Source organism: Lepidothrix coronata, unplaced genomic scaffold (assembly GCF_001604755.1).
Source record: "Lepidothrix coronata isolate B3197 unplaced genomic scaffold, Lepidothrix_coronata-1.0 Scaffold104, whole genome shotgun sequence".
Taxonomy (NCBI): Eukaryota; Metazoa; Chordata; class Aves; order Passeriformes; family Pipridae; genus Lepidothrix; species Lepidothrix coronata.
In genome coordinates, this window is record NW_016690284.1 from 884,567 (window position 1) to 897,144 (window position 12,578).

A 12,578-nucleotide genomic window follows, 5' to 3' on the forward strand; every position below is an offset into this window, starting at 1 on the left:
AAGAATTTTACCAAGTAGATATAGAAAGACACACAGAAGGAAACACTTTATGAATTAGATACCCGATATCTTTAAGTTCTGGTTTCCTTAAAAAAAAAAAAAAAAGAACATGGAGTGTAAAACTAGATGACATGTAAAAAAACATGACATCAAAGCCCAGGTGAGACTGAATGCTTCTGCAATACAACTGCAAGCTTGTCAGTAATATTTACAATGAAATATGAATGTTATTAAAAAGCTATTAAATATGAAGTTATTAACAAAAAAAATTTAAATTCTTACCTTCTGCATAACTTTTCTTGCCTGCTTCAGTTGTGTAATATACCACTGTGCTGCAGGGCAAGAACAATGAGCAGCCCGGAAGAGCAACATAATTCGTTGAAGAACTCCTGACACTTTCTGACGAATTTCTCTCTCCATTTTTAAAAGACTGTCATTGCCATCTTCCTGAATAATGAAAAAACAAACAAACCACAAAATTAGAAAGGACATATACCTAAATGCTGTTTTAGTCCCTAAAAGTATTTCCCTTCTTCTTTACAGCATAGAGGCACACCTACTTACTTATCACTATAGTGTTAGTCAAGTAAATGAACAGACATGGGAAAAAAACAGAAAAATGAGCTGAAAGGAACCAGAACAAAGATCATGATCACTTCATAAATACATTCAAACAAAGACCCAAGAAACTTGTATCACACATGCTTACTTCACTGAGGGAAGCTGGCTGAGGACAGTATAATGGTGGCGCTGGAAGATAGAGCCCAACTGGAACCAAACCATACAATTTTCTGCTGACATCCTTGGCAGAATCCATCAACAGCTGAAACGTCTCTGAGAGAATATCAGCATCTGCCATAACAGCTGCTTTCAGTAGTTCTTGTATTGAACTATAAAGAACATCTGCATCTTCCTCTTCAATGGGATCTATAAAATATTAAGCACAGAAAACAAAAAATTAATTGACTGAATACATGGGCCTTCATTTTGATATGAGGCTATGTTCTCAGAATTTGCACTAATCTATTACAATCATAGATTTCGCCTACTTGCTTTATGATAAGATCTCTCACAGTTGAAAATAGTATTCAATTCTTAATTTTAAATTTTCCCTATTAACGGGGAAGCTATTGCTTTTCTAGATAGAGAACAGTTCAGCCAGGCATTTGGTTGGAATAAAAGTCTAGCAAATCATTCTTACCAAGCAGGCATAAACTACGTACACTATTAATAATGACTAAAACAACTCCTTTATCAGTAAGCACAAAGATCAAGGATCTCTTTTGTTGGATCTCTTCTACATATTAGTACATCTTTACCTCACCTCCTAGAGGCAGCAGGACATTTAACATATATCATTAACTGGTTCATGAAATTCACAGAGAATCATACTGCTCTACTTGCATTTCTACTCCTCCTGCTAGTCTTGAAGTAAATCTTTCCAAGTCCTTATCATACTTATAGATTGTTACATACAGCACATATTTGTGTATGCGTCTATCTGAAACAAAATCCCTGGAAATGAGTACAAAAGAAGAATGTACATAATGTTAGAAAAAGATTAATTAACATCCACCTGCTGACAGGAACTTGAAATGTGGTTTTAAAACACACAAAAAGAGAGTAAGAAATGGAGATCTTGACAGTAAACTTTCTGTAAAATGTACATAAGGACAGGTTGATTTGACTAATTTTGTGAATTTTAGCAGTAAAATATTAAATTAGGTTATATGATAAAAATCTCATATACACACATACAAAGGAGCACAGAGATTGAATAGTACCCTAGACCCATCTACTCAGAGTAGAAAAATCAGCCCAAAGGCTTATCTCCACATGCCCAGAGATGCACAGCAACAAATTATGTACTCAGAGAAATGGACACCTGTCCAGGTTTTTCCCAGGAGAGCCATCAGCCCCAAGGTCCAGTTATGAAACCTATCAGGACGAGCCAATGGGAGAGGCTCCCTTTAGTACCTCTTGGCTTGAGAGAGATTACTGTCAAGAAGGATAGGACATACTACAGAATGCAGAGGAAGAGCTTTTTGGATCGCACAAGGTTCATGATGGGATGTGTGTTTGTGTATGTGCCTACTGGGAACCCACTCTCAGCCTTGCTAGCTGCTGGACCTGGGGACACGGAGGTGCCAGGCTATGAGACACCAGCCCTATCCCCTTTGACAGAGAGGAAAACCAAAACTATACGCCTTCACATAGCTAATTTTAAGTGTGATGATACCTTACATACTGCTCATACATTTGCTTTTTTAGCTTGTTCTAATGAAGCTTCAGTTTTCTTCCAAACAAGTTAATACCACATATAGTCCAATTAGGGTTAGGACAGTATAGACTCCATTCCTGGATTGATCAAAGCCAAAACCCAAATTCCTATACTGTAACAGTAATAGGCACATTGGAGAAGATGAGGCAATTGTTTCTTTCTAAGGAAGAGTATAACACAGTAATCAAATAACACGAAAAATAACCACAATAATTTTTAATTTTAAGTACCTGTAAACTTCTTGTATTTAATATGTCCTGATGTTTCAGAAGTTATTGGCTGCCCTAAAAAAGACTGTAACTTCTCCTGAAAAGTCTGCATTGGTGATAGGTCTAAAGGCAGGTGATGTTCTGTGTTTTTCAGTCTGAAAGTATAACAAGAAACTGCTCATGAATAACAAAGTAATAGCCATACATAATGCAGTGAAGGTCCCTTAAATGAATATTTCAGCCAAAATAACTAATCATAACATATTAAGTCCTACACCTAGCAGGAGTCTGGGAATACGAATTTTTGAGGAAAGGATGTCCATGTCACAAAGAACTTCATGCAGATAACTCATAACAAAATATAACATACTAATTCCAAACTTAAATTTACCTTGAAAATCCATCAGAGTTCTGACAATACAGCTGGTAAGCCAGACCAATTGAAACAGACAGTTTCCAGTCCCCAAGTGTGTGTGCTAACCACACAGCTTCTGGGATGAGTCCACCAATAAAGAACAAATCAAGAGCATATTCAGCTGTCCACACAGATGAAAGGTTCTGTTCCCTGACAGCTCTGGCAACCAAACAGTGTTGCAGCGGAATAACACGAGGAGGTAAGTCTGTAAAACAAAAAACACGTTTTAAAGTTTATATGAAACTGCGTGCTATCATATGAATAATCTAGAATTCATTTGTTCACGTTGCTTTTGGATTGATTTCAGTGTACAATTGCTCTTTACTTTTAGGGCCTCACTATGGAGTTTATCTGCAGCAGACAGATGCAGCTTATGATACGACATAATAATGAGTTCAGAATAGCCTATTTTTCTGCTTAATAATGTGGGATATGCAAACAAGTGCAAAACTTATGAGTTTTTCTTACTTTAAAGACTTAATTGTACTGTTAGACCATTTGCAAATAGGCTACATATGCCTAGGATATACCAGAGAGTACACCCAAGATAAATGGAAATTCGGAGAGTTTTCCTAGTATATCCATGTTGTTTGTACTCACTGCATTGCTTTACTGCAGAAGATAGAATGCTAAAATGCATTTTAGAGAAAGAATGTTCAATAACGCTCTGTGGTTCTTTGATTTTAGGAGAGTATATAGAGACAAGTTTCATACAAGTTTAGTTTTTCCTTTTTTCTGTAGATTAAGAATTGTTTTTCAAGGTTTTACATACTGGTTCGCCTGGAGAGGTGCTGATCAACATGAATTCTAAGGAGCTATTTGCTTCTCTCACAGTTTCTGTTTACTGCTCAGAAAATGGTATTATTTAGAGTGATATTCACACTAACCCAGTTTGTGCTACATAATTTTACCAAGACTGCCTCAACACATACATGGATCTTTGCCTAATGGAAGTATTAAAATCAAGGTCTTATTTTGTAGTTTTCATCTGGAAAGCTGCCCAATTAAAACATCTAAAAGATCACGAAGAAAGAAATATATACCACTGCATAGTTTCTGTAGTACAGAAACATTAAAAATAGTCAATGTATTCAAATAGACTACAGAAAACATAATCAATCAAAATAAGTTAATACTGTTAAAAAGTTTCTGGTGTTATAATATCGACCTACCTGTAGAGTACTTAAAATACCTCCAAATAAATCTACATTCCCATGGAAAAAATTAATACTGAATCCACAAGTTTCCTAACAAGGGAAATCTTTAAACAGAATCTCTTCCAGAAAACACATAAACCACATACTATGATAAATATTACTTCTCATAAAAAAGCTGAAAAGCAGGACTTAAACTCAAGTACTACTTGAGTTCAACAACAAACTGATTTGGCATTCCCACTTGTTTTGACAATACAGTGTCTGAAGCCTCTTGGATTCCAAGAGCTTGACTGTTAGATAAGCAAAAAACACTCATTTCTGGCTTTTCAGTTTGGGTCACAGCATATCAGATCCAATTCAACTATTTGTTAAGCCCTCCTTTTTTCTCACTTTTAGGAGGATCAAAGTCAGTCAGCGCCAGATCTTTAGGCATAATTGTGACAAAGGATGATAAAAAGGCTGACACACTTAATTGCCTTCCCTGCATGAGTCTTTAACAGTAAGACCAGTTGTTCCCCAGGTACTGAGCCCCCTTAGGTGGAATGCAGGAACAGGGAGCAGAATGAAGCCTCCACAATCCAAGTGAAAATGCTCAGTGACCTACTACACCACTTAAGAGACACACAGATCTATGGAGCTGGATGGAATCCACCCAAGGGTACTGAGGGAGCTGGAGGAAGTGCTCACTGAGCCAGTTTTGTACTCGGGGAAAAGCTAACATGATGATCAAGTTAAAGCATAACAGACAGCATTGATATACATGTAAAAAATTATCAAGATTTAGGCAAATTAAACTGCTTTTAGAGAAAATACCTTGTTTGATGTGAAGTGGATGCAGGATGTCAACACTGTGTGGGGGAAAGATATAGAGCAGCTGATTTGTGAAATAAGCAGCCATGAATCGTGCCATGGACCTAATCACAGCCATGGCAGTCTCAGTATGAATGCTGGTTACCATCCATAGTTCATGCTGAAAATACTTGGTATCTAAAAAAACACATAAAACATTATGAGGAAAATGATTTTACATTTTAATGCTAAAATTGTTTAATTCTGTTATAAAACATTTCTTTAAAGCAAGCAAACTTATTTAATTTCTTGATAAGCTTTCAGAACTTACACTAATTACACCTTATACTAATACTAGAAGAGTTTTATTACAGATTTTTAATGGCTGGAGATGGACCTCTAGTATTTAGAGTAGCGCTGGGTCAAAACCTCACTTGTTTAAATTTGGAAATTTAGATTTCACTTAGATTCAGACTTAATAGAAACAAAATTTACAATCATCTGCAAAACCACCTCACTGTTAACTTAGTATTGATGACCAAAATAAAATCCACTATTTTATCATGTTGTATCATAAAAAATACTAAATGAATACAAAACAAAATCACATAATTTCCCCCTTATTCTTATTATCCAAAGTCTTTTCTTGAGGAGATTTGAGTCTAAAATATTGCTTTCACTATTAATTATACAATGAAAGTTGTCTAAGCACATATTCCAACAAGTGCTGCTGAAAGATCATCTGAGAATCAGAAAAAGATCTTGGAAGTTACTGAAAAAAGATTTCAGTCCAGCGTAAAGAGAAAAGTATGCTGTCAAGTGTGTGTGTGATGGCATAGAAATTAGACACTGGGTTATTCAAACAGTGTCAACATACCTTATCAGCCTTTTAGGCAATATAAACATACCAGAAAATTTTTCCATCTGACTTGTTGAAAGGTGTGATCGCCTTAGAATCTCTCCTACTAAATGATCACAGAGTCCCTGAGCTTCACACAAGTTATACTGATACAGGTGGCAAAATAATATTGAAAGATAATATCTAGTCTGAAGAAAACATGTTCTTTTTCCTCCTGTATTAAAAGATAAAAAATAGGGCAGAAGTCCAGTTGGAAAAGAAACAATAAACACAAAATCAGATGCAGTGAGTGAAAATACTAGCTCTTCCCTCTCCAGAAACATATCTACATAAACATACACTTGAAGAAGTAGAAATCAGGAACAGCTATTTTAGGATATGATCTTTCTACAGCCTCTAAGTAATTAGTAAGTTAATGCTCATCCACAACATTTTTACTTCTAGAGATACAGTAGTTTTCAAAATAATACTGTGCATAACTGTTAAGACACAGACAAAGACAAGAGAGCTTAAGGGAGTTCAGCCTTCAAAGAAGGAATGCCTAAACCACAATGAAATTGCTTAGACATCCACCAAGCTTTCAATATTCTGAATATTTTTCTCAATGAGCTATTCCTCATCATAATGACCAAAAAAAAATTTTCTCCTGATGCCTGGAAAGAGACACTGGTATGTCCACTTCAAATCAACTCCTAAAAAATTTCCTGCCACAGGTTTTATTTTGTCACTTTCCAAACACTAAGTCTTTTCATTTTACAGCTACTAAAGGAATTGATTTTTTTTCATCTGTTTTTCATTGTCTCTTTCTTACTCACAAATATATCTAGAGCTTTTCTGTACCAAGTACATCGTAAACACAAGACAGCTTTGATACTAAAACAGAAATGCACAGAATTTTCTCAGATATCAACCAGACTTAAGTTTTGACTGGTCTCTATTCAAATCCCAGCTTAATTTCAAATGTGCATTCTTTTTGTTTCTCACCCTTTTTTTTTTTTTTTGAAGGGTAAATGGAGTCACAAGTAACTACATAAAGCGATTATACAATTTACCCCCAAGAAAGATTTTATCCCCTACCTTTTGCCTTGGTTTCACAAAGAGACCTTTTCCAAGTGTCAACAGATTCTCTGTAGGAGCCTAAAAGGAATTGCTCCTCACCTATAAAAGTCACATATGTAACAAATTAAAAGCTCTACATGGTTACTTTTACATATGCAAACACACATGCACTTCAGTATTAGAGATTTATGAAAAGCAGAGTAAAATATGTGAGACTCTAGCGAATTCCTATTCTCACAGTTAAATCTAAGTTTTGAGCATATGAGCAAAGATTACTTTGAATACCCCTCCCCAGGACAGGTGATATATTAGCTCCTCTCCAGGAGGAGCTAATGTATCGTATTGGAGTGACGTTGGAAGGGAATCTAGGAGTGTCATTTAAGGGAGAGAGATTAGGAATATGGAGATGAAACAGTATTGTGGTGGGAGACATAAATGGGAAGCTGGGCTTGGCAGTGTAGAAGTGAAAAGGAAGATAGAACATAGGACAGTAATGTGTAAGACATTAGGCTACAGCTATAGACTGCAAAATAAATATGATAGATTAAGTCTATTACCTTAGGTTACACTAATTTAGATGCTTAGTTGAGGCTGACTACATTTGTATACACAACATGGTCGTACCCACAATGATCACATGGAATAAACACAAAAATCCAATAAGAAACACATTGTGATGCCCATTCACTTCAGAGGAAACAACACAATTCAAAGGAGATCAGAATTCAAATCTTACATTCAGGTTCTTTAGGACATGGCTCAAAGCAAACTGAAGTCAACGTATTCTTTTTATTTTGCTCAACAAGCTCTAAAGATTATCTACAAACTACAGGTGTACCAGGACATTAAGTATTAAAGACAGAATTCTGACAAGAATTCTAAGAAAAGTACAACTATTAACTTTTTTTAAATCTGGTAGTCAGTTATTGATTGTCATTAAGATAGACCTAATTTTCCTAGTATTTAGTTGACTATGCAACTACCTAACATTTGTACTAACCAGATACAGAATTAATCTTCAGATGTTGTTCTAACGTCACTTTTGAAGACTGGAGGGTTGCTTGTATATGACTTATAAGCAATGAGACAACAGAAGCTTCTTCTACATTCTTGTTCACTTTTCTTTTCAGCTGCACCTGATACCAAACTGCTTTCTTATATAATAATCTCCATAGTACAATCAACCTGTAGTTCAAGAAGTACAATATTATGAAATTAAGCAAGAATTTAAAAAGTTACTTACATCTATTTCTTACTACCTTGTATTTTACATTGCGTACCTGAAAATTAAATTATATCAACTACTTTCTTGACTACAATGAGGAGAAAAAAACATTCATTCTTCCGAATTTGCCTAAACACAGTAATCTGCTTTAAGCACCCAAACACCCCCAAAATTAATCCTCTTGCTAGCTAAACACTGGGGAAATGAAATAATCTCAGAGAAACCTCAAAACAGGCATCAGTATCTTGCTTATAACGACTGATTAAAAATACAATTAAAGTATACACAGAAAAGCAAAGACAGGAAAACAAGACTACAGAGCATGCTTTTAGGGCTGGCAAGTCCCTGTTGTCCAGCACAGATACACCAGCTCAGATATGTAATAAGCTTGATGATACAAGCAAATATACATTGTTAGGGACTTGAAAAAGAACTGCAACACCTCTGCATCTTCTTCCCAAGTACTATTGGTTCCATAATTAACACATAACAGAGTCAGTCATAGGCACAGTGGTCAGTTCCTCCATAACGATTAATCAAAAACATGGATTATCCTCTCAGAGACAACTGAAATTCGTCAATCGGATTTGCAATGAACACATTATTGTATTTTAAGATTATTGAGGAAACACGTTTTACTGTAGTAGAATTAAATTTATGAGTTAAAATACTTCTTTGGTTCTAAGTCTCTGGAAAGGAAAATCCTGCTTGTATGAATAATACACTTGGATCCATCTGAGTTCTGCAGTACAGAAATACTCCAGTGACAATAATACATTTTCCCAATAGTTGGATAGCACACTTCAGTTTAAGTGTCTTCCAAGTTTATGTGTATATCTTCAAAGAAAAAGTAACTCTCATAGTTTAGTAAGCTTCCACAGACTGGGCTTTTTCCTATTGCTCTGAGGCACCACATCCATAATCAATACAAACTTTGCTGACTAAATTGACATTGTTGATATATCACATATAAGCAGGCTCTTGCTCCATAGAATTCGCAAATGGGAAGGAGTGAAAGTACAAGAGGCAGTTAAAGCATCCAAAGTTACAATACCTGGATTGATGCTGCACTACCAGACCTGGTGTGAGCTGTCAACCCATCAATTATCTCTGAATTAATTTGCAGTAATTAGTTTAGTCACCACAACTTAACTATATTCATCTATAGGTCTGAGGCTTAATCTGCGTGCTTTAACAGATTATCATGCCTTTCCATTGAGTAAAAGGCAGAAAAAAAACAAAGGGATGTTGCAATGACAGTGTAACTAATAAAATTTAGTTCCAACATACAGAATCATTTAGGTTGGAAAACACCCTTAAGATCACTGAATTCAACCATTAGAACTCCTGGTCATAAAAGGAGATCATGTTGGTCATGTGAAAAGATCTGCCTTTCACAAACCCATGCTGGGTGAGCCAGGTCCCCTTGTTGTCCTGCATATTTTTATTTCCCCATGCAAAGATTTTTCATACCTTCTTTCTGTTTTTGCATCATGGTTTACTCGAGGAGGCTCTCTAAGCAGAGATTTCAGTGAGCTGAATTGCTGAGCAGTATTGTCATCAAGAATTAAGAAAACAGGCACAGTAAGGGAGTCCAGTTCCACAAGAACATTACGATTAGAAGATGCAAAAAAATTCTCATACTGTAGTACACACACACTACTGAGAGTGTGAGAAACCATTTTTAAAAGACAGAAGCATGCCAAAAGGTTTTTTGAGAACAACTGATCTTGTTGCTGTATAAGCAGCAGTTTTAAAGTTTCTAATGTCAGTTTTGCCACATGTCCAGTTAGACTGGCTCTTGAATGCCAGTACAAGGCAGTCAAACACTGCTGAAAATACTTTAGAACACAATGCATCCATTGAGTATTCTTCACAGACTTGTTTAAAGATGCATCCTGGTTTAGCAAAGAACATTTCACAAACTGAACAATGCTGAAAAAATGGATAATGCAGTTCACTGTGTAATTCAGCAACGTATCCTTCTCTTCCATATTTTTTGAAACCCCTATCTGCCAGGCAGTAAGGAGGTTTTTCTGAATGGAATATAGTTTCAACGATGATTTATCTTTCTCTTCAATATCATCTGCATGCATAGTATCAAACATTGACGCAAATTCTAAGTGGCCTTGATCAGCTTTACCAACAACTGAAAGGATTCTTTGGTTATGAAAGCTGGGAGAGCTACTGTAAAACTGCTTTTCATCATCTGATTCTTCTTCATAATCCTAAATCGGACAGAAAGAAAACTCCAGTATAAGTCAAGTTTATTGAGAGAGGGCAGTCTGCAAGGAATAACCATTTGGTCAGCCTTTCAAATGAAATCTTTATGCTTAATTAACTTGCTTAAATGTTAGTAAGTTTAATTCACAGCAGTTTCATCTTGATCTCAAATTAAATGTGATTATTTGCAATAGTTGGGCAGACAGAAATTAAATTACCTAACAACAACACCAAAAAAATTACACTGCCAACAGACCAGTAGATTTTATACTAGAAAGTGAAACCACGTCTTTCACTAAGCTCAGAATATGAGAAAGAGTTTTTCCAGATTCCTGTAAGATATAAAAGCCATTCAACAAAAGCCCTAAAGCTTCAGAGAACAAACTAAAACACAAAAACATGAAATGCAGAAATGGAGTTGGGAAAGGCTGCACAATAACTACGATCACAGGGCCACTATTCCAAAAGACACATACAAATTTTGGAATTGATGAAACAACCCTCTGAAACTGGGGATAACTATAACTATCTTATCTACTAAGGATAACACTGTTCTTATTAATATACTCTACAGCTCCAGTATATCCAACAGTGTAATGTTACATTTTATTATGAAGTGAAGCTAATAGTAACCTCCAGTATGTAAAACAAGAAAGATGGAGAGGGACTTTTTACATGGGCATGTAAAACAAGAGGACAAGAAGGAATGGCTTTAAACTGAAAGAGGGTAGGTTCAGATCAGACGGTAGGCAAAAATTCTTTACTCTGAGGGTGGTGAGGCACTGGAAGAACTTGTCCAGAGAAGCTGTGGATGCCTCATCCTTGGAAGTGCCCAAGGCCAGGCTGGATGGGGCTCTGGGCAACTTGATCTAGGGGAAGGTGGCCCATGTTCCTGTTGGAACTACACGATCTTTAAGGTCCCTTAACAACCGAAAACATTCTACAGTTCTATTAAAATACAATAAACTGAGGTACATGTAGACCAGCACATATTCTTCAAAAAGTTAATGCACTGCTGAAAGAAATAAAACATTTGAAAATAGAAACATTTGAAGAAGAATCAGTTGAAAAAAAATAATCGTATTCCTCACATCTATACAAAAAATGAAAATTTAATCAACAATGAATTACTTTAAATATATATAATAAGACCAAATATATCTATATTTGAAAAAAAACACCATTCTTTCTAATTAGAATACATTAAAATTAAATAATTTCACAATTATAAGTGGAAAAATGCTATTAAATACCAGTAAATCCACAGTTTTCTCGCTCATTTCTGTTGTGTCTTTCTCCAGGAACTTGGGAAGGGCAGAAAAGATGGAACTTTGGTTTTGAACTTGTTTTAAAAGGCTAGCTTTTAAAGACAACAGTGATCTTAAACACTGAGATCTCCCTTTAGACTGAAAGAAATAAAAATAACAGAAAACATATTATCAGTCTTGAGCAAGACAGACACTTAATAAGTCAAAGAAGTTAGTTACTTCTGTTAAAAGCTTCAGTTCAGAAGTCCCAGACAGAAAGGGAGAACAGGTCTGCAAGTATCTATTGCACAGAAACAAGCTGTCATTTGACCATGCTTCAGGAAAGCAGAATTCTCTCAGCACCAGACAACTTTAGTTTGTTTCATACTGAAAGAATTTGCTTGCTTTATCCCTAAGAGGCCCTAAAAGCTTCCCTGTATGTAAGGTTTTCTTGCATTCTAGTAACATATTTCTTTAAATGCCCAAATCCTTGCTCACTATTCTAGCTTATGCACGAATACCGTGATAACTTCTTCAAAAATTCCAACCAGAAACTGAATTGGAAGAGAAATTGTATTCCATCAGCAAACACAAAAATTCTGAACTAAATATCTATTATATCTTATATGGTTGCCAACAGTTGCAGGACCTTTTCTTTCAATGGTTTCCTTTCTCCCAAACTTAGCTCAATTTAGAAGTCACGGAGAAATGAACAAAAAATGCTTTTAAGCAAGCTTTAATTGCCAGGATGCATACACACTGCATCACTGGGACTGCTGCTGACTGCTCCAAAACAGCAGCAGCCTAAGATATAGGATTTACAGAATCCTTTTTGCATCATTCTGAAAGGATGAGTTGGTAAGAGTAGTATAATGCCTGTCAATGCTCTGAACCAACTCTATAGAAGCAGAAATCCCTATTTCTCTTGCAGTTCCAGGAAAAAGTAACATAGGACAATTAAGACTGTTCCCTTCACTACATTTTACTGAAATATCATCCAGACATGAAGGGAACAAAATTTCAGGAAAACTGTGTATTCATTGTTTTGCAGACCAACACTATGCTCAAAACAACTTTATAATTCAAATAAATTTAAGCAAATATCGCAGTAAAC

The 12,578-nt window shown here is 35.6% G+C and overlaps 1 protein-coding gene across 3 annotated transcripts in view; it reads right to left on the reverse strand.

The window, feature by feature from the left end:
* Positions 1-12,578, reverse strand: part of CUNH5orf42 (chromosome unknown C5orf42 homolog) — a 56,796-nt gene that overhangs the window by 36,199 nt on the left and 8,019 nt on the right. For all 3 annotated transcript variants that reach the window (XM_017823661.1, XM_017823663.1, XM_017823662.1), the window contains 10 exons: positions 11,471-11,623; positions 9,468-10,222; positions 7,770-7,954; positions 6,788-6,868; positions 5,760-5,924; positions 4,876-5,049; positions 2,882-3,110; positions 2,512-2,645; positions 710-927; positions 283-447 (listed from right to left, as the gene is read on the reverse strand). In XM_017823661.1, the coding sequence (XP_017679150.1) occupies positions 283-447; positions 710-927; positions 2,512-2,645; positions 2,882-3,110; positions 4,876-5,049; positions 5,760-5,924; positions 6,788-6,868; positions 7,770-7,954; positions 9,468-10,222; positions 11,471-11,623 (2,259 nt within the window). The remainder of the gene's footprint in view (positions 1-282; positions 448-709; positions 928-2,511; positions 2,646-2,881; positions 3,111-4,875; positions 5,050-5,759; positions 5,925-6,787; positions 6,869-7,769; positions 7,955-9,467; positions 10,223-11,470; positions 11,624-12,578) is intronic.